Genomic DNA, 21,809 nt, shown 5'->3' with positions numbered 1-21,809 from the left:
TCAAAGAGCCAATCAATTCAATGCACATGGCAGCAAATGGAAGCTAATTTTCTCCCAGAATCTCGTGATTATATTTGAAGTACTGTTGTAATATGATGTTGAAAATTGAAATTCAATTACAGGCTGATCAGGCAGACAGTTGGTTAGCTACAAAGGAAGCGTTCCTGAACAATGATGATCTAGGTGAATCATTATCCGGGGTAGAAACCTTGGTCCGCAAGCATGAAGAATTTGAGAAAATGCTGGGATCACAGTTGGTCAGGATAGAAGAACTTGAACGATTTGCTGCTGAAATTTTGGAGGAGCAACACTCAGATGAGGAAGTTATTAAGCAAAGGCTGAGAGCTGTCTGTGCGAGACGAGACAAATTGAAGAACAGCGCAGCAGCAAGAAGAAAGAAGTTGTTTGAAAGTTATCAGCTTCAGCAATTCCTGAGAAACTTATACGAAGTTGAAGGGTGGCTGCATCAAAAGCAACAAGTTGCTAATGACGAAAATTATCGAGATTCCAGCAATCTTCAAAGCAAAATTCAAAAACATGCAGCTTTTGATAGTGAATTAACAGCCAATCGTGGAAGAGTTGGTGCCGTTGTTGGAGAAGGTACGACTTCTTTCTTGTTTGCGATACTTTTATCTATTTGGCCATACAAGGAGACTTCACATATTGAATTCCATAATTTTCTTCATCAGTATTGAGAATGCATTCTGAAAAGTTGGAGAAACTAAATTCCGATGCGTAAAATCTGTGATCTTACATTGATTATCCGTTTTCAGTTAACATATTAATCGAAATCACGTTTGCTTAGAAAATGTTTTTGTTTAAAGGGAATTGACGCATGAGTAGATTTCTGAACTTATTTCATAATTACGATATTTTATTTGTTACTTGAATGAAAAAGTTTTAAATTTTGGATGCAAAATCGAATTTCTACTTCGGACAGTCGCGAATTGGTTGACTTTATTGTCAATAAACATGATTCGCATTCATTCATTGTGGTTGAAAAAATATGCAAATGAAACTCAATCTACATAATTTTGACAAAACAGATCCAAATCTAATTGAGTAATTATCTTTTGAGGTATAAATTTCCAAAATTCATCCACTCTTTTAGCAGTTTTCTCTCCCTTAAAAATTAAATTTTTTAGAATATATTGGATATTAATGAAATTGATTACAATTGCAACAGGTGAGGTGCTCATGGAAGAAAATCACTATGCTTCAAAAGAGATACGTGAACGTGTAGAAGAGTTAGAAGCGGAATGGAGACTATTGCAAGAAACCAGCGAATTGAAGAAAAATCGTTTGAACGACGCTTATCAAGCGCTGCTATTCGGTCGTACATTAGACGAGTTTGAAACATGGATAGATGACATTGAAACTCAGCTTCAGTCAGAGGATCACGGAAAGGACTTATCCAGCGTAGCCAATTTGCTTAAAAGGCATACAAATTTGGAAAATGATGTGTTGGGACATAACGAAGCATGCGAATCGATCAAAGAAACTGCATCTAGTTTCCAAAAGTCAAATCACTTCATGTCAGACGAAATTCAGGACAGAGCTTTGGCTGCTATTAACAGATATTACAGTCTCCAAGAACCTATTCAAATACGGAGGGATAATCTTGAAGACGCTAGGCTCTTGCATCAGTTTGCGAGAGATGTGGAAGACGAACTACACTGGTTAAGTGAGAAAGAACCACTAGCTTCGAGCACCGATTTAGGCAACTCATTGTCCACTGTCCAAAGACTCCAGAAAAAACATCAGACTTTAGAAGCAGAGTTGATTTCGAGAGACCCTGTAGTTTCCTCATTGGTTAGTCGAGGTGCCGTTATGATCAGGAGCGGACATTTTGCCTCTGAGAAGATTGAAAAATTATCGCTAGAACTGCAAGAGAAGTTGGCTCACTTGAGGGATCTGGCTAGTGTCAGAAAACTCAGATTGCTCGACGCTGTTGAGTCACAAATGGTAAATAGTGAATTATTGGTACGGTAAACGTTGAAGGATAAATAAAACAAATGTTTTTTCTTACAGTTCTATGCCGAAGCGGCGGAAGCCGAACAATGGATAAAAGAAAAACGCCCACAACTGGCGTCACCAGATTATGGAAAAGATGAGGATTCCGTTCAAACGTTGTTAAAAAAACTTGAAGGAATTGACCGTGATTTACTGAGTTTCAAAAACACGATTGACAACTTGCAAAAGCTTTCTAAAGGGTTGACCGACAGACATCATTTTGACAGTAAAAACATAGCCCAGAAACAAACGGAGATCGAAGCTAAATTTGACGAGTTACAGAAGCTGAGTGAACTTAGAGCACAGCGGCTTCTGGAGAGCGAAAAGTTGTACAAGTTCATTAGGGAAGCAGACGAAGTCATCGAGTGGATCGGGGATCAAACAACAGTAATTTTTCTTTCCGCCACCCAGTATTTCCAGCACTGTGATGTATGTTTCAAGTGTGCATATCATTAAATTTACTCTTTGCTTTGATAATTCAGGTAGCCGCATCTGAGGATTACGGACGCGATGTTGAGCATGTTGAATTGCTTATTCAAATTTTTGACAACTTTTTGGGTGGCCTAGGAACGAGTGAAGGCCGGGTGTCATCGGTGATAGATGAAGGTCGCAATTTGCTGGACGAGGACAATCCGGAAGCTGGTAAAATTCATGCTAAAATTGATGAAATCAAACAGCAATGGGACGATCTTAAGGAGCTGGCGCATGCCAGGCAAGAGGCGTTGGCAGGAGCGAAACAAGTTCACATGTTCGACAGAACTGCTGACGAAACTATTTCTTGGATACAAGAAAAAGAGGCCAGTTTAAGTTCAGATGGATACGGACACGATTTGGAAACCATTCAGGCGTTAGTCAGAAAACATCAAGGTTTCGAAACAGATTTAGCTGCAGTCAAAGAACAGGTAATGGCAAAGTTTTTAATTTGGTAATAATATGTTTTATATGCGAGATCATAAAGCGCACGACCTACAGTATTATTTATCGCGACAAACGTTGCATCAAAAAAATATTTTCTTCGACAACGTGTTGCATAATCAATTGAGGGAAAACGGCTTCATCGATTTGCACAAAATTTGAATGAAATTTTAGTGATGCATCAAATGTTCTGTACACTTGTCAAAAAGCTTTTGAAATTTATATTTCCAGTCATGCATATCTCAAATTCTGAATAAACGGCCAATTCAATTCAACAGAAATTTGAGAAGAAAATTCTATTCGATGAAGAGATGAATCAATTTTTATTTGTATATCTCTCCATTTCCCCTTATAAAATGATAGTAGCTCAAATTTTAAGAAAAAAATTTGCAATTCATGGAATTTTCCACGAATTTCCATAGAACTTAGCATGTGATTTTTCATTCTCAATTTACTGTAATTCACTGTTGCTTATTTAGGTATAGGTAATTTATTTCAAAACATTTTACCCGATTATTCAAAATTCTTTTCATATGTATCTCTTTATTTCTCGATATTGTTCATTACTTTGGAATTTATCTCGTACAACAATTTGCCCCAGTTTTGCCTACTCAAACATCCAATTAATTAAACTTAGGTATTGAGCATTAAAAATACCTTAAGCCGGTCGCGTATATCCCAAAAGGTTAGAATTTGAAAAAGCTGATGTAAAAAAGCTCTGTTGTTCGTCACTCTTTAGTTTTAATCTATTTTTACTACAATGAAAATTACTGTCATTCATCAATTCTCATTTCAGGTCGAGTCTGTGATGGCAGAAGCTTCGAGATTGGCAGAACTGTTTCCAGACGCTCGTGAACATATAGCGGTGAAGCATGAAGAAGCGGAAGAGTCGTGGAATGACCTGTTAGAAAAGGCTGCCCAACGCAGAGGAAAGCTTGCTCAAGCTGAACAGCTGCAAGCCTACTTTGATGAGTACAGAGACTTGATGGCATGGATAAATGAAATGGTTGCTAAAGTGACAGCGCCTGAGCTTGCAAGGGATGTGCCTGGAGCTGAATCCCTGATTTCAAGACACAACGAGTACAAAGCTGAGATTGACACGCGACGAGATGCGTTTGCCAAATTTTCTAAAACCGGGAAAGACCTGATTCAGCAGGGACATTTCTTAGCCAAAGAGATTGAGGATAAAATATCTGTTCTCGAGCAGAGGAAGCAATTACTCAATGATACCTGGGAGCAGAGAAAGCGTATATACGAACAGAATTTAGATACGCAATTGTTTAAGAGAGAAGCTGAAATGCTTGAGAACTGGATAGTGAGCAGGGAGCCTATGCTGCACGATGGTAAATTGGGAGAGACCATTCCACAAGTTGAAGATTTGATAAGAAAACACGAAGATTTCGAAAAGACAATCGAAGCCCAGGAGGAAAAGTTCAGCGCGCTGAGGAGGATTACGATGGTGAGTTTTTTGGGTGTTATGAAAACATCTGATAATTATGAAAAACACTTGATGGCTTTGCTGCTTTTTTTCTGGAAACAAATCTACTCGTTCATAGGTATAAAATGAAAATTTTAATGCAGGAAAATGATAAGTGTAACGACTAGAATGCTTGTTGATAAACGATCTTCTTTTGTTGTCAGCTTGAACAGGCATTCCAAAAACAACAGGAGGCTGAACTTGCAGCGAGACATGCTGAGAAAGAGAGAATAGAAAAGGCTCGAATTGAAGAGAGGAAACGCAAAGAGGTACAGAGGATTACAGAGGAACGTAAACGAGAGGAAGAACGCAGACGTTTGTTAGACAGTCCTCACCGTGTAGCACATCAAGAATTGAATGGAAATTCCGAGCAACACGAGTCTATAAATAGGTAGATATACTTTGGTGCTTTGTGGGTTTTTTTTTACTTTTGGCATTATCCAATTGCTTGCAATTTCAAATAATATTAACAACGCATGACTATTGTTAATTCGTTTGAACATCACTCTTGGCATATTTTACATGCACAGTGGATTAGTTTTAAGATTTTTTTCCCCGTTCGTAACCTAACGCTCTTGTTTATAATAATGATATGCGTCCTTTCTTTTAATAATTAAAATGCACAAAATGCACACATCCTTTAATTGCCAATTCCCATGCATGGTCATTAATATGAGAGGCTTAAGACAAAAAAAGTTTAGATTCTAATCTTATTACTTTGAATCTGGATCACGCTCATGAATAACAATGAACTTCGAATAGCAATAACGAAATACACAACAGTGAAATATTGGAGTAATACGTCTAAAGTTTTGCCAGTCGACTCGTAACAATAAAAATTGATACAAGTGCTTATAAGTTGAATTGACGAGATTTTCCATTAACTGTATCCAAAATTAAAGTGTCATACAAATTCAATTATTTTCATCACCCCTTTTAGCAGATGTTATTTGCATATTTTGTCAATAATATCACTTTCAATCAAATTTTCACGCAAACTACACAAGTTGAAAAATCAGTGCGTCTGGAGGGATGCTGATGAACAATACAGCGTTGAAAAAAGAAACTTTATTTCATTTCTATCGAGTCAATATATTCACAGAACCAGAATAATATGCATTTGATTTGTGATGAATTCAATCCAGAAATAATACTTTAATCGTTCCTCCACGTGTATTCCAAGTTGTTATTCGTGGTAAAGAATTAACGAGATTGCTCGGTATATGCACTGATATTTTTTGGGGTATTTGCTTGGCCAATGCATGTTCAGTTCTGGAGAGCCAGAATTTAAAGATGTCAAACCTGAGCCGTCATCGGACAGATTGCGTCAGACTGAAAGCAGTTTCTTTAAGCCCAGGTAATGTATTTACACCTACATAACATTTCATACATACAGCACTGATAATTGGGTTTGCTTTTATGTTTATATTTATCTGTTTCAAACAGTAACCCAAGAAAAATTCCTACAAAAGCGTCTAGCACAAGCAAACCTCATACTATTTCCCAAAATTTCAGGCTACCACCTCTAAAAAGTACAACCATGGTAGAGCCTCCGGAGAATGCGACTGTCCAAAAATCTCACAGCATATCGCACATGTTCGGCGACAGACTTAGAAGGAGTGAGTAACTTTTTGAAAATATATATTTATCGTTGGAATAAAAACGTATCACACCCATCATCGGTGAAAGAAGCAGGATCATTGTCTCCTTTTTTCTGTGCCTTAAATAAATAATTTTACATTCATTTTTATTTGTATTATAGGTAACACTGACGTCAAGCGTGCTGAGAGCATGAAAGTAGATACAAAAAAACCTAAAAGAACTCCAAGCTTTACAACCAGGAGACGAACTCAAAGCTTTAGAAAACACCAGCGAATGGAAAACTTGGACACTTTACCACCGGTTGAAAAACAAGGTCTCCTCGAAAGGAAACACGAGCTACAGAGCGCTGGTAAAAAGGCAGCTGTACGCTCTTGGAAGCAGTATTATACAGGTAATAATTGATTTACATCGTTCCTTGATTAAGAACATTTGTTGAATAAATGTAGATATTAATCGGAACCACTAACAGTAGTATAACTTTATTTTTTTAAATATTTTTCAGTACTTTGCGGTCAACTGCTATGCTTCTTCAAAGATACCGAAGACTTTTCAGCCAGCAAAGCGGCTACGGCACCGATCACAATTTTCAACGCCACTTGCGAAAGAGCCGATGATTATACTAAGAAGAAAAACGTCTTCAGGCTAAAGTGTTCTGATGGTTCAGAGTTTTTGTTCCTAGCACCAAACGCGCAGGATCTAGAAGAATGGGTTAACAAAATTTCATTCCATGCTAAACTACCTCCAAGCTTACAATTGTTGAGCTATGACGAGTCCCAAAAGGTTTGTACTGCAAAAGGGAATTCGTAATTTATTTCAAGCTTAACCTTTGAGTGTTATTCATATCAATCTGATTGTCGACACTGCATCGAGAATCAATTTCAGAATGAAAAACGTTTCACGATACTTTTATTCAATTGCAGGAGGGCTTGGATCGATTGCAACAATCAACACCAGAGAACGCTGACGACAATGCGTCAACTGGTAGCAGTAGAGCATCGACTCCTGAACTTGAGCGTAAAAATTCTGTCATCAAGCGAGACTTGTCGCATCAACAATCACCGGCAAATATTCAAACTGAATTCCTACAGATGCATAGGCAGAATCAGTATCACGACCCACGGGGACCAGATTTTATAATGATGCAAAAAGCCTCTGATACCCCAAAGACTCAAACGGAATTCTTACAAATGCATAGACAACAACTACTTGCCCAACAACATCAACTGATACAACATGAACAAGCTGCCAGTCAGAGGGAACAGTACAGTCCACATTCAGTTGATAAACCACCAATTCCACCGAGGGGTGCTCCTCCTCCAATACCTATGCGATCACCAAGTATCGATAACCCAGTTCAAATGAGGCGCAACGGTAAACACAAATTGCACATTATTCAAATGTTTCGAAGAAACTCATCCAAAAAACTAACAATGAATTTTATTTGATATGTTTAAAAATATTATGTGTTGAATAGTTTTTTAAAATTGACCAAAGAATTGATTTTGGAGATTCATATGTTGAACGTGTGAATGATCTGTTCAAAAATGTACATTGTATTCAATCGCGTTCGATGACTAAAAGGAGGACACAAATGACAGTTAGGATGTCCAGCATCATGGCATAACAAATTCTCTGACGTTTGCCCATTTTTATAGCAAAAATATTGATTTTTTTTTAAAGGTAAATTTTAACTAGCTGAGCAAACTCACTTTTTTCATACAAACTTGTTGAGCTATAACGCCTAATAGGTATCTTTATTGTAAGTTCAATATCCAATCTTTTTCAAAACTTATTTTTTTCCCCTGTAATCTTAAATACTTAGCATTTCAATGAACATTCAACATTCTTAGTTTTCAAGAAAATGCATCATGGTATATGTATTTTCATAAAAAGAAATCGAACGTAGTTATTGTTTCAATTCAGGAGTATGATAAACTGAAAAGTATGAATTAGTTTTGGTATGCGAATATTTGCAAAATTAAAAATTTCTCATTAAATTAACAAAAATCTAAATTTAATTTATATACTATATATACGTATATACTTTTGTAGACATACAGATGTAGTACATGCCAATAGCAATATTTCCTTTAAAGCCGTATTAACGGGGGAAATAAGAAAAAAATTCAGAATCGCGCATTTTCCCGAACTTCATTGATACTAGATATGTTGAAATTATTCATAGGAAAAAGAAAACCCCCATAGTGAGAACTGAACGCATTGAATAACTTCTTGAAACTGAAAAATGAATTGATTGTAGAGAGTTAATTTCAACCTTTTAGTTCGAAATTCGAGACTCCTACTTCTACATAACAATTAAGGTCATCACCTCATTAATTATACAAACAGTTGGTCCCCTTAATATTCTTTATAGTTTGCTATCTTACATTGTATGCACCAACAAATATTACCTCAATTTTCATGTGTTTCTTCAACTAGACTTTGAGCCGTACGTGCAGCAAGGTAGACCACAGTCATATCAACCTCGAAATACGAATTCAAATCATAATGGATCAAGTCAGCATCCGTCGAATGACGGTTGGAGAAGGCAAAGCAGCATAGATGTTACCATGCAGCAGCAGCAACAACAACAGCAAGGTAAAAACACGTGATTAATTAAATTTTTTAGGGAATTAATAGACACTTTTTAAAGCTACTGAGTACCCTAGTTCAATATGTTACTGAAAAGTGTGTTGTATCATTTCCGTAAAATAATTTTTCAAATTTAATCTAGAAGTAGCACCTCCCCTGCCATCGACAGCCCCTCCGCCGACAAGAATGGGCAAGTGGAACAACCAAAATGATCCCGGTCAGTCAAGCACGAATGAGAATGCAAAAAAAAAGCATTTTCTATACCTTGCCTGCGTCTTTCTTCGTTGTACCTAAATTTGTTTCCCTATATATTTCAACAGCGCATGTTTACCTATACCTTCTGTTATTCACAACGAACAATTTTGTTCCAAATAAGATATTCCCCGAAATATTCAGTTACAAGGATTACCATACTGGTACTGGTATAATCAATACGATTTTATCATTTTTAAATATGTGAATAATCAAATTTCGTGTCTTACATCTTAGATCGGCACATAAAACCTACAAAGCAGACCCCTTCCTCATTTTCTCCTATATTTCAGGCCTAAAATTTTAGTTTCATTATAATTTCAGTATGGGATGGATACATTTTTCCAGTTCACTTTTTGCCATTATTTATCTCACTCCATTTGTACATACAATCATTCCGATTTTTGTAAATAGCATCATAAATCCTACAATCAAATCACGCATGAGTTTGAAAAGAGTGTTTGACATTGTGATGACATAATTCGCAATGCCTTTGATTATCTAATTTTTTGTTAAAATTTATGTTTCAGCTTATGGAAATGTACCAATACACGCAAGACAGGTAAGATTTTATTTTTATACACATACATTTACCCAAAGAAAAGTGTTGGATTGTTTTTCGCTACGCATTCATATGTAAATATATGTCCCAAGCTTTTCTTTTGGCAATTTGTATTACATAGACCTTTCAATTAGATTGTTCGATGTCAAATAATTCTAAGATCTGGAGTGTCTTTCCAACTTTATAACTATCACTGTATGAGTGATTGAATAGGTACAACACCATGGAAGGTTCAAAAATGGTTGAATTTTGATCGTTTAATGTCTCGACAACTAATTATTCACTACGATTGGGATTTGTTTTATTCAAAAGTATGTATGTCAAGTTTTATTGACATATTTCTTCTATTTTTTATCAGATTCGATCAATGGGGGCATTGTTATGTACGATAACGTCGACTATTTCGCTGCGTGACGTGTTTTGAAGTGCCCATGATATATCAAAAACCGCACAACCGATTTTCTTCAAATTTTAAGAATGAATTTTTGGATAGTTTATTCTCTGCCACAATCCAAATTTTTGATTTTTAACTAAACAGCGACAGATTGAGGTTCAAATTCAATTATTCGTAAAAAATGTACGACTTTTGTGTAATTACCAAAAAAAACGTGGGATCCTGGCAAAAGATAAACTACCTAGGAATTTTGTTTCCAAATTTGAAGTAAATCCTTTGGACGGTTTTTGAGATATTGTGACTACCACAAGACATGTCACGGAACAAAATAGTTGGTGTTATTTTCAGTAACAATGCTTCCTATTGATTGATTCTAAAATATGTGCATGAAATTCGATCTACTACTACTTATCAATAAAACAAACCCCAATAGAATTGAATTACTGGTTGTCATCATATGACTGCACAAAATTTACCCACTTTCTCAGGCGTCTACTATTATATACCCCCTCAATCGTTAGTCTTTGAAAGTTTTTCCATGATTGCATATTTTCAACACCCTAACTGAACAATTTTCTTATCTATAGGGAAGTCAACAAACGGTCAATTCTTTTACCGGAAGACCAGCTTCGCTACCTCCTTATGTAGCACCGCCACCAGCTGGAGGTCAAGGTGCACAGGGTTTATCTGTCATCGACAGTAGAAGAGCGTCGGAAAGTGGATCGGAGAGTGAACAGAGTACAGGAAGTCGTAAGGATAGAGATAGCAAGCGCAGTTCTGTACTGAGTAACTTATTCGGCAGAAGAAAGAAGCCATCACAATCGTAGCGATTTGACGGAGATAAGCGAAAAAAATAAAATAAAACAAGCCAATGAGAATGAAGAAAAATCAGAAATTAATAAATGAACATGAGTTATTCGAAAGATTATTTAAACGTGAACAAAACAAATTCATTCATCATTTCCAACAGTAAGTTATATGCATCAATATTATAAATATCATGAACCGTTTTTCATTATTCTCTCGCCAATTTGTAGAACGCACTTCTTTTTTAAATGTTCTTCCTTGATTCACATATTATTGTTCATCTATTATTTTGTGAGAGAAGATGAACAGCTATATAGAGAAAGATGAAGAGAGTATTTAATGCTTCTTAGAAATGAGAATATCAGGCGTTATTCTTCAACACGGAGATTAAATTTTTTGAGATAGCGATGAAAATTCAATATTATAGTAGCTATTGAGGAACTCTCATTGCGATATAGAAATTTGTTTATAATGATTTAAATACCCTATCAACTTTGAAATAAAACGTGTTGCATCAACGTCGAGTTATGTATTACATTACAAAACTAAAAACAAAACTTCGTATGAATAGAGGTTGATTTCAATATCTTGTCTCAAGGGTCATAATCAATAATCCTTATGGTGTGTTTTGAAACGTACCTGACTTGATATCGAGCAAAGGAGTAAATAATGAGTATATTCAATCGAATTTACAGAATTTGAAGACATGTATGTCAACGATAAGTCTTCATGATAATCATTGTGAAGTTTATATGTGTACACAATAAAATATACAATTTATGCATATATATACACAATATAATATAATATGTAGTAAAAGACTCGTTCCACGTACGTTCGTGGGCCTTGTACATATTGCCACATTTCTTGATTATTCTATCAGTTATTTGTTGAAAACTCCATAACATTTATTGTTAGTAGAGAAAATTATTAATTTGCTACTTTCGACGGGGAAGTAACTGGAGGCGTTGAGTTCACAATATCTTATGATTCCTCTTGTTTGAGTCCTATTTAAACTTTATCAGGAACGACTTGATTGTACGGTCACGTTTAAATAGCAACGCCCAACACGAACGGACTAGAAATCGCAGGTGAACAATCCATCTTCTGCATTTTTATATTATAGTGTGTATATAAATAATATACATGGAATATAGATGTCATAATATATGCCAAAACTGTTAAATATGTATTTGAGAACACCGAATTGTATTTTTGGGGCCAATGTTTATACACTGTATTAAATAATAAACATAACATTTTTTTTTTTCTTTTCGATTTTTGGTTTTCTTCTCTTGAAGAATAATATTGCATTTATATTATACTTTCAGAGTTTACATTATATTGAACATATATTATATCAGTTGCTCCAGTTAATTTAAATTTGTAAAGTATATTAACGCTATGTATACAGAAAATACATTATTATATTATATGAGTAATATTTTACATCCAAGCAGTACTAGTGTGTATGATGTAGGTATGTAGAAACAAGATCAAAATGTAATAAAATACAATAAAAATATTTAGAAACTTGAAGTAATATACATATTACATAGCAACCGTTCATTCTACAATCTCAAGATATTTTCATCTTCGATTAAATAAATACCATCCATCAAAAATAGATTACTTTTTGACTTGTCTATCTGTACCATAGATTACGTAGGTTTTCAATGCTTTGCGCGAATCTGTTATTGCAAATTGTCCATCACATTCAAAACAGAAAACATTGGGACCGAACAATGTGATACTCGGTTACGTCACTAATTTATTGACACAGCGTAGCTGCAGCGTGATTGAAAGGTTAATTCTGCAACCGAATTCTGAATGAGTGTGAAAAAAACTTGTTGAAATATCATCGCTTGGTCCTCAGTAGATATATCCCTGATGTACTGATACAATTTTGTTTGCTCAATTTGTGGTGAATTTTTAGTAAAACTATTATGTTCCTAAACTCTTGTCTTGTCCAACGAAGGTCCTTGTGCTGTGTTTTCTTAATCAGTTTCCTGGCTATAGGCTGTAGGAGACTAAAATTCGAGAAAGTGAAAAGTTACGAAATTTTTTTGTAACTCGTCCCCAAAAGTACGCCAACATCATTGCGGGCTGTAACAACAGTTGTGAATATAAAATACTTACGTTTTTAGGATAAAATACTTAATCTCAAATAAAAAAAAAAAAAACAGACTTTTCCAAATTTATTGTTAACTTGTATTGTACATGAATGTGTACGTAAATGGAATATTACATATTATTAACTCTTTGAAACTTGTTGAGAAATTCTTATTTGCATGGCAATTCGTTTGACCTTTCTTATCGTGGCTAATTCTGCCCTTGTCAAAAAACTATGTCTCAAAGAATGCAAGTATTGTATTAGCTGCAGTTACTACATCTTCTGGTTTCACATTCACAGTCTCATCTAAATTAGCATCGTCGTCTTCTGAAAAACAATAAGAAACCGGTATTGCATAGTTAAAAATTTTTTAACAATTATGTTTATAAATGAATTTACAAAAAAAATATTGAAAATATTTTTACAAAGTACTGTGCAAACTTATTCACCCAGTTCATCGTTCTCCTCAACCATTTTAATAATTTCTTCATTTGTCGGCATTTTTGCGAACGCATTATCATTGTTCTTAATCCATTCATGCACAATTTCTTTTTTTGCAGTTTTATAGCTATCAATTTGTTGCAAAAGATTCAAAAGATCTTGATCAGTTATGCCTTGATTTGAGGTTGTCGTTTCTGTCTTAATGTCAGATATTTGATTGTCGGACTGTGGATTTTTGTCAGAAATGATCTCTTTACTAGGAGTGACTTCATCCCAAGCGTCGCTCAACCAATATATAACATCTCTAATGTTTACAGACTTCAAATGTGTACCAACTGAAAACCCATTTTCTTGGGCATATAAAATTGATCTCAGAAGCAGTGATGTGTAACGTCTTTTCAAGTTATCAGTCGTTCCACGATCTGATAGGTGGACAGATGTTTTATTATGTGGTAAATAATATGCTTTGATATCATTGACCGAAATAACTTCGTTCTTAGAATCAGATGTAGCATCGTTGACCAAAAGCTCTGCTTTTAAAGGAAGGCCGCTTTCTCTTAAAAAAGTTGTAACCTGGGGTACAAATACTTCCTTGAACCAAATTTTAAAAATATTAATGGTCATCATTGCGCTTGGTTCACCCGTATAGTAAACTGGAAGCGTGGATTTAGATATGTTTTTCAAAGCCCTTGGTTTAGGATACCTTCCAATGACGATTAACGGGAGTTTGAGCGATGCATTTGAGTTGTAGCAGGTCATCACTGTAACTCTGTCTTTATTCTGATGAAGTGCCATACCTTCGCGATCTTTTTCTTCGGTTAAATTACGAGATGGGAGCATCTTATAATACAAATCAGCTTCAGTTGCATTAAAAATTTGACTAGCTACAACCTCTTCATCCTTGCAGTGTAATGGATACTCTTGAATAAAAATTTTATCTGTTGGTGTTTCGATAGGATTGTAACCTATTACCCGGATTCGATTATCATTTCGTCTAATAAGATCTAGGTTTTCAGAATCATTTTTCTCTGCCACAGTTGAAGGTTGTGTTTTATTTGTGTTAGCAATTTCCCACTCCGCTTTCTCTATTAACGGATTTTCTGAAAAAAAAAAATTTTCTCTTGATTCAGCTATGTTAGTGTAAGCTGGTATTTGTTTGTGATTCTCATTTTGCATAAAACTTGTATCCATGGGATCTTTCTCCTCCTTGGGAGATTTCTGTGATAACATTGTACAATTTGTACTAGTTTCATTGGTATTTGAAATTTCGTTTTTGTTTCGACTTTCCTGTTTGGAAATTTCAGAAACTTCTGGTAGAAAAATTCTTTCTGTTGGTTCAACTACATTAGTGGAAGTCTTACTTTGTTTTGAACCCACAGTTTGGCAATTTTTTTCTTTCTCCAAAGATAATGCTTTATGATTTAAATCAATTTCATCGTTGGTAGAAGTTTCACTCTCAGAAACTTTTTCTTGTTTTACAATTATCGGAAATTTTTGCATAACAATTGTTTCTGCTGGTGCAGCTTTGATATTGTGGTCTTCAGTTTGCTGAAGGCACACAGCTTCACGTTCTTGGTCCTCTATGGAAGTACATGCAGATAACATTTGATAATATAAATCAGTTTCGTCAACCTGAACAATATTAGTCCCAGGCTCTTCCTTTTTTATGATTAATGGAAACTCTTCTACAAACATTTCATCACCTGGTTCATCTTCAGATTTATTGTCACAAATAAGTTTTTGTATATCAAATCTAGATTTCCATTTGCTTAGCCATCCTTCACTTGCTACAAAGTTTACCATAGTCCCATCTTCCATTTCCTTAGACAGTTCTAATGCTTTCGCTAGACAATCAATTAGACTTAATTTTAATGGATGAAAAGAAATAAAGTTCTAATTACGAGCATCGCTGTCTCAAAGTGTGCATATTTCTATAAAATGTCCGGATATACAGATATATATAATTTGTTTTACTGAATGGTAAGTTAAACAGGTAGCGGTTTTTGAAAATGATTTGAAATATACAGATTGTGTTTACCTCTGATAACAGGGCCATTGACAGGAGCTCCTCTGAATCGCATTTCCTGAAACCAGGTGTACAAAGCTTTTTCGAGTTGTTCAAACCGAGATTTTCGAACTCGTTTTGTTTTCATCGATCTGGTGTTGCTCAATTTTTCTAATTCTTGCCGATTCTGTCTCCAATTTCTAATTGTCCTTGGGTCAACACCATACTCTTGTGCAATAGTTGTTGTCGAACATCCAACATCGTTGTCTAGTGTTTTCAAAATTGTCAAATTTTCATGGACAGTCAGATTTTTTCGCTTTCTTACTTTTAGCTCATTTTCATTATTACCTTGCATTTTCTTATTATTCGGTCTCTAGCTGCGGTATATTGCAAATATTATAGGTGCACTCAAATTAAAGTTTAAACAGTATCCAGTAAACGATTTGTTTTTCCATCTTCTCCACAAACAATTGTTATGAAATCAACGCATTGACTAGACATTTGAAAGATCGCCAACCGTTTGGTGAATCCAATGTGACTTTGCGTGTACGCAGAGATATATGTATGTACACTAATTTCATATAAGTATGTACAGTAATATAGAGTGATTAGCTAACGGTCGAATATCTCACGTGCATGCCTTAAATTTCTAGCGTAAATGCAATTGTTTTGTCAAGACGAACAACCGTCATAAGTTCCGCTCTAAGTCTCTACTGTACAATGTAACCTCAACCGGCCTCAACTGTCAAAATTTGTTGTGACGGTTGAACAACCTAACAAAACAACTGTTTTTGCTCTAAAATTGTAATGCATGCGCGTTCGACCATTCGACCGTTAGCTAATCATTCCGTATATTCGTACTAGCTGACCCGGCCACGCGTTGCTGTGGCTAAAGTTTTTGTTATATTACATTATAGTAAACAATCTAAGACGAACAATAAGAAAACATCAGTCACGGAGTCCACTATGCTTTTTCACACAGATGGTATTTGTAAAAAAATATGGTGATCTCCTTATTTGACTTTCTACTACTATAACCCTTTAGTACAATGAAATTATTTACGAACAAAGTCGAAAATGTGCTCCTACTGTGGCTATGTCTCGTTCTGCTGCTGCTCTTGTTCTTATGATATTCTCTTGAAGACGTTCGTTACACTGTTCTTGAGATTCTTGTGCATGACCTTCTGCTGTCCTGATTCTTTGAGCTGGATTTCTTGATTCAATTTGTTCTGCCAACTGATGGGCTCTTTTAATACGTTTGCGTCGTGCCTCTCTGGTGCTCGCGTTGTTGAGGTTAGATTTTTTCCGTGGCATTTGACTGAAAATAATAAATTAATCGTTTAAATATGAGAAAAAAAAAATTGAAAATCATTCTAATTAACTTTTATAATTATGTGATAATACTGACATGCACATATTTAAATTATAGAGTTTAAATAATAATTTCAATAAGAATTGAAATACTAATTTAATCGTTTAAATATAAGAAAAAAAATTTGAAAAACTTGTTATCATAGCACATTGAAATAATAAGTGCTAAATATTTTTTAATAGAGGTTAAATAAAAACAATAAAAAAAAAAATTTGTACAACTATTGAAAAAGTGTAGGAAATTGTGTATCATTTTTGCATTGACATTTTAATTAAATTTTATAATTATGTGATAATACTTACATACATATATTCAAATTAAATTATAAAGTTTTGATCAATGAAGCACAAATAAGTAAAAAACAGGATTAATTTCACTGTATTATCTTCATTATAATATGAATGCAATTTACACTTCAGTCTAAGTAACACGTGGCCGGCTATGCTAACACCAAAAATTTAAAAAGTGGAAATAATTGAATTGTACGGTATTTCGTTCACTACAAAATAAATTTAATTAATTTTATAGCGTCAACAACATGTGGTAATTATGCTGTTAAAATGTAGCTTATATGACACGTTCGTAGATTTACCATAGCAGCGCCATCTATTGATTACTTACTCAACCCAGTCGAAAGGTATCGACATCTGTTAGAATCATTTGGAGTTAACAGATAATTGTGACTGTCAAATAATAACAGACAAATAATTAGCAATAAATTAAAATTGCGACTATAATTTGAGATTTAAACTATCCTATCTCTCAAGATGGATCGAACTGCACATGGTGTGCGTATTTTATTATAATCGGTTAAGTGGTTTAGGAGTCCATTGAAGACAAACATTGTGACACGAGATTTATATATATTAAGAAGATTAAGAAGATAAGACAAGATCAAAATGTAATAAAATACAATAAAAATATTTAGAAACTTGAAGTAATATACATATTACATAGCAACCGTTCATTCTACAATCTCAAGATATTTTCATCTTCGATTAAATAAATACCATCCACCAAAAATAGATTACTTTTTGACTTGTCTATCTGTACCGTAGATTACGTAGGTTTTCAATGCTTTGCGCGAATCTGTTATTGCAAATTGTCCATCACATTCAAAACAGAAAACATTGGGACTGAACAATATGATACTCGGTTACGTCACTAATTTATTGACACAGCGTAGCTGCAGCGTGATTGAAAGGTTAATTCTGCAACCGAATTCTGAATGAGTGTGAAAAAAACTTGTTGAAATATCATCGCTTGGTCCTCAGTAGATATATCCCTGATGTACTGATACAATTTTGTTTGCTCAATTTGTGGTGAATTTTTAGTAAAACTATTATGTTCCTAAACTCTTGTCTTGTCCAACGAAGGTCCTTGTGCTGTGTTTTCTTAATCAGTTTCCTGGCTACAGGCTGTAGGAGACTAAAATTCGAGAAAGTGAAAAGTTACGAAATTTTTTTGTAACTTTTTTTTGTACTTTTGTCCCCAAAAGTACGCCAACATCATTGCGGGCTGTAACAACAGTTGTGAATATAAAATACTTATGTTTTTAGGATAAAATAATTAATCTCAAATAAAAAAAAAAAAAAAACAGACCTTTCCAAATTTATTGTTAACTTGTATTGTACATGAATGTGTACGTAAATGGAATATTACATATTATTAACTCTTTGAAACTTGTTGAGAAATTCTTATTTGCATGGCAATTCGTTTGACCTTTCTTATCGTGGCTAATTCTGCCCTTGTCAAAAAACTATGTCTCTCAAAGAATGCAAGTATTGTATTAGCTGCAGTTACTACATCTTCTGGTTTCACATTCACAGTCTCATCTAAATTAGCATCGTCGTCTTCTGAAAAACAATAAGAAACCGGTATTGCATAGTTAAAAATTTTTTAACAATTATGTTTATAAATGAATTTACAAAAAAAATATTGAAAATATTTTTACAAAGTACTGTGCAAACTTATTCACCCAGTTCATCGTTCTCCTCAACCATTTTAATAATTTCTTCATTTGTCGGCATTTTTGCGAACGCATTATCATTGTTCTTAATCCATTCATGCACAATTTCTTTTTTTGCAGTTTTATAGCTATCAATTTGTTGCAAAAGATTCAAAAGATCTTGATCAGTTATGCCTTGATTTGAGGTTGTCGTTTCTGTCTTAATGTCAGATATTTGATTGTCGGACTGTGGATTTTTGTCAGAAATGATCTCTTTACTAGGAGTGACTTCATCCCAAGCGTCGCTCAACCAATATATAACATCTCTAATGTTTACAGACTTCAAATGTGTACCAACTGAAAACCCATTTTCTTGGGCATATAAAATTGATCTCAGAAGCAGTGATGTGTAACGTCTTTTCAAGTTATCAGTCGTTCCACGATCTGATAGGTGGACAGATGTTTTATTATGTGGTAAATAATATGCTTTGATATCATTGACCGAAATAACTTCGTTCTTAGAATCAGATGTAGCATCGTTGACCAAAAGCTCTGCTTTTAAAGGAAGGCCGCTTTCTCTTAAAAAAGTTGTAACCTGGGGTACAAATACTTCCTTGAACCAAATTTTAAAAATATTAATGGTCATCATTGCGCTTGGTTCACCCGTATAGTAAACTGGAAGCGTGGATTTAGATATGTTTTTCAAAGCCCTTGGTTTAGGATACCTTCCAATGACGATTAACGGGAGTTTGAGCGATGCATTTGAGTTGTAGCAGGTCATCACTGTAACTCTGTCTTTATTCTGATGAAGTGCCATACCTTCGCGATCTTTTTCTTCGGTTAAATTACGAGATGGGAGCATCTTATAATACAAATCAGCTTCAGTTGCATTAAAAATTTGACTAGCTACAACCTCTTCATCCTTGCAGTGTAATGGATACTCTTGAATAAAAATTTTATCTGTTGGTGTTTCGATAGGATTGTAACCTATTACCCGGATTCGATTATCATTTCGTCTAATAAGATCTAGGTTTTCAGAATCATTTTTCTCTGCCACAGTTGAAGGTTGTGTTTTATTTGTGTTAGCAATTTCCCACTCCGCTTTCTCTATTAACGGATTTTCTGAAAAAAAAAAATTTTCTCTTGATTCAGCTATGTTAGTGTAAGCTGGTATTTGTTTGTGATTCTCATTTTGCATAAAACTTGTATCCATGGGATCTTTCTCCTCCTTGGGAGATTTCTGTGATAACATTGTACAATTTGTACTAGTTTCATTGGTATTTGAAATTTCGTTTTTGTTTCGACTTTCCTGTTTGGAAATTTCAGAAACTTCTGGTAGAAAAATTCTTTCTGTTGGTTCAACTACATTAGTGGAAGTCTTACTTTGTTTTGAACCCACAGTTTGGCAATTTTTTTCTTTCTCCAAAGATAATGCTTTATGATTTAAATCAATTTCATCGTTGGTAGAAGTTTCACTCTCAGAAACTTTTTCTTGTTTTACAATTATCGGAAATTTTTGCATAACAATTGTTTCTGCTGGTGCAGCTTTGATATTGTGGTCTTCAGTTTGCTGAAGGCACACAGCTTCACGTTCTTGGTCCTCTATGGAAGTACATGCAGATAACATTTGATAATATAAATCAGTTTCGTCAACCTGAACAATATTAGTCCCAGGCTCTTCCTTTTTTATGATTAATGGAAACTCTTCTACAAACATTTCATCCCCTGGTTCATCTTCAGCTTTATTGTCACAAATAAGTTTTTGTATATCAAATCTAGATTTCCATTTGCTTAGCCATCCTTCACTTGCTACAAAGTTTACCATAGTCCCATCTTCCATTTCCTTAGACAGTTCTAATGCTTTCGCTAGACAATGAATTAGACTTAATTTTAATGGATGAAAAGAAATAAAGTTCTAATTACGAGGATCGCTGTCGCAAAGTGTGCATATTTCTATAAAATGTCCGGATATACAGATATATATAATTTGTTTTACTTGCAGAATGGTAAGTTAAACAGGTAGCGGTTTTTGAAAATGATTTGAAATATACAGATTGTGTTTACCTCTGATAACAGGGCCATTGACAGGAGCTCCTCTGAATCGCATTTCCTGAAACCAGGTGTACAAAGCTTTTTCGAGTTGTTCAAACCGAGATTTTCGAACTCGTTTTGTTTTCATCGATCTGGTGTTGCTCAATTTTTCTAATTCTTGCCGATTCTGTCTCCAATTTCTAATTGTCCTTGGGTCAACACCATACTCTTGTGCAATAGTTGTTGTCGAACATCCAACATCGTTGTCTAGTGTTTTCAAAATTGTCAACTTTTCATGGACAGTCAGATTTTTTCGCTTTCTTACTTTTAGCTCATTTTCATTATTACCTTGCATTTTCTTATTATTCGGTCTCTAGCTGCGGTATATTGCAAAAATTATAGGTGCACTCAAATTAAAGTTTAAACAGTATCCAGTAAACGATTTGTTTTTCCATCTTCTCCATAAACAATTGTTATGAAATCAACGCATTGACTAGACATTTGAAAGATCGCCAATCGTTTGGTGAATCCAATGTGACTTTGCGTGTACGCAGAGATATATGTATGTACACTAATTTCATATAAGTATGTACAGTAATATAGAGTGATTAGCTAACGGTCGAATATCTCACGTGCATGCCTTAAATTTCTAGCGTAAATGCAATTGTTTTGTCAAGACGAACAACCGTCATAAGTTCCGCTCTAAGTCTCTACTGTACAATGTAACCTCAACCGGCCTCAACTGTCAAAATTTGTTGTGACGGTTGAACAACCTAACAAAACAACTGTTTTTGCTCTAAAATTGTATCGCATGCGCGTTCGACCATTCGACCGTTAGCTAATCATTCCGTATTTTCGTATAGAATCGAAACTCGCAATATGTTTGGAAGCGGCAATAGGTTGCCAAAAGTGAATAGGCATAAGCTCCATATAATTAGCCCCTCATTAACACTCAAATGAGTTTTTTTATTTAAATCGCCTCTCGGTTGTCTGTAATAATTGAAACAATAAATTCCCAAAAAAAACCGACTGTAGTTAGGCACTGGTCCCGGGAGTTTGTCCTATCACAGTGCCAATTTTCCGTACCGGCAATGGTCGTTGGTCCATTGTAGGTGATTCATAACGCAATTACAATGTTTGACAAGTAAGAGAGCAAAGGACCATCGGGAGAAAAATTGTAGTAACTCGATGTGTCTTGCTTTACATCAATTACTACGTTTAATTAAAAATTTTTATATAACTGCTATGGCCATTGCGTTAATGACGTTAATTTTATAATAAACCT

General features: G+C 34.7%; 3 protein-coding genes across 17 annotated transcripts in view; 1 reads left to right on the top strand and 2 right to left on the bottom strand.

Moving 5' to 3' along the window:
* Positions 1–12,161, top strand: part of LOC124309325 (spectrin beta chain, non-erythrocytic 1) — an 80,673-nt gene extending 68,512 nt beyond the window's left edge. For 8 of the 11 annotated variants that reach the window (XM_046772888.1, XM_046772887.1, XM_046772886.1 and 5 more), the window contains 15 exons: positions 123–600; positions 1,187–1,965; positions 2,032–2,400; positions 2,496–2,915; positions 3,725–4,387; positions 4,570–4,796; positions 5,676–5,762; positions 5,921–6,024; positions 6,168–6,398; positions 6,510–6,787; positions 6,928–7,378; positions 8,447–8,605; positions 8,742–8,816; positions 9,382–9,413; positions 10,395–12,161. In XM_046772888.1, coding sequence (XP_046628844.1) covers positions 123–600; positions 1,187–1,965; positions 2,032–2,400; positions 2,496–2,915; positions 3,725–4,387; positions 4,570–4,796; positions 5,676–5,762; positions 5,921–6,024; positions 6,168–6,398; positions 6,510–6,787; positions 6,928–7,378; positions 8,447–8,605; positions 8,742–8,816; positions 9,382–9,413; positions 10,395–10,634 — 4,593 coding nt within the window. In that variant the 3' untranslated portion in view covers positions 10,635–12,161. The remainder of the gene's footprint in view (positions 1–122; positions 601–1,186; positions 1,966–2,031; positions 2,401–2,495; positions 2,916–3,724; positions 4,388–4,569; positions 4,797–5,675; positions 5,763–5,920; positions 6,025–6,167; positions 6,399–6,509; positions 6,788–6,927; positions 7,379–8,446; positions 8,606–8,741; positions 8,817–9,381; positions 9,414–10,394) is intronic. The other 3 variants (XM_046772883.1, XM_046772882.1, XM_046772881.1) reach the window with 2 other exon arrangements.
* Positions 10,866–15,570, bottom strand: LOC124309327 (jerky protein homolog-like). 3 transcript variants are annotated; one of them, XR_006909220.1, is made up of 5 exons: positions 15,522–15,570; positions 15,207–15,440; positions 13,177–15,012; positions 12,863–13,054; positions 10,866–12,720 (listed from the first exon to the last, which is right to left on the bottom strand). XR_006909220.1 is itself a non-coding variant. In XM_046772893.1 (5 exons), the coding sequence occupies exons 1-4, from the start codon at positions 15,526–15,528 to the stop codon at positions 12,960–12,962; spliced, it is 2,172 nt and encodes a 723-aa protein (XP_046628849.1). In that variant the 5' UTR covers positions 15,529–15,570; the 3' UTR covers positions 10,866–12,720; positions 12,923–12,959. The 3 variants fall into 3 exon arrangements, 2 of the variants coding, with proteins under 2 accessions (XP_046628849.1, XP_046628848.1); XM_046772893.1 differs by having other exon boundaries at positions 12,923–13,054; XM_046772892.1 differs by having other exon boundaries at positions 10,866–13,054.
* A 1,874-nt stretch (positions 15,571–17,444) lies between these two features.
* On the bottom strand, positions 17,445–21,338 carry LOC124309326 (jerky protein homolog-like). 3 transcript variants are annotated; one of them, XM_046772891.1, is made up of 4 exons: positions 20,558–21,338; positions 18,524–20,359; positions 18,268–18,401; positions 17,445–17,973 (listed from the first exon to the last, which is right to left on the bottom strand). In XM_046772891.1, the coding sequence occupies exons 1-4, from the start codon at positions 20,877–20,879 to the stop codon at positions 17,941–17,943; spliced, it is 2,325 nt and encodes a 774-aa protein (XP_046628847.1). In that variant the 5' UTR covers positions 20,880–21,338; the 3' UTR covers positions 17,445–17,940. The 3 variants fall into 3 exon arrangements, with proteins under 3 accessions (XP_046628847.1, XP_046628846.1, XP_046628845.1); XM_046772890.1 differs by lacking the exon at positions 17,445–17,973 and adding an exon at positions 18,036–18,063 and having other exon boundaries at positions 18,208–18,401; positions 20,558–21,337; XM_046772889.1 differs by lacking the exon at positions 17,445–17,973 and having other exon boundaries at positions 18,135–18,401; positions 20,558–21,337.
* Between the last annotated feature and the right edge of the window lie 471 nt (positions 21,339–21,809).

The sequence above is a fragment of the Neodiprion virginianus genome, chromosome 7, assembly GCF_021901495.1.
Source record: "Neodiprion virginianus isolate iyNeoVirg1 chromosome 7, iyNeoVirg1.1, whole genome shotgun sequence".
In the NCBI taxonomy this organism is placed as follows: domain Eukaryota; kingdom Metazoa; phylum Arthropoda; class Insecta; order Hymenoptera; family Diprionidae; genus Neodiprion; species Neodiprion virginianus.
The sequence above is the reverse complement of the archived record's forward strand: the minus strand, read 5'-3'. Positions and strand labels throughout refer to the sequence as shown.

Coding starts and splice junctions, on each gene's coding strand:
- LOC124309327 (XM_046772892.1), bottom strand. Junction 15,013..15,206: donor CAATGGCCCTGTTATCAGAG/GTAAACACAATC, acceptor TTGATTGTCTAG/CGAAAGCATTAGAACTGTCT. Junction 13,055..13,176: donor TGAGGAGAACGATGAACTGG/GTGAATAAGTTT, acceptor ATTGTTTTTCAG/AAGACGACGATGCTAATTTA.
- LOC124309326 (XM_046772890.1), bottom strand. CDS start 20,879: ATGCAAGGTAATAATGAAAATGAGCTAAAAGTAAGAAAGCGAAAAAAT. Junction 20,360..20,557: donor CAATGGCCCTGTTATCAGAG/GTAAACACAATC, acceptor TTCATTGTCTAG/CGAAAGCATTAGAACTGTCT. Junction 18,402..18,523: donor TGAGGAGAACGATGAACTGG/GTGAATAAGTTT, acceptor ATTGTTTTTCAG/AAGACGACGATGCTAATTTA.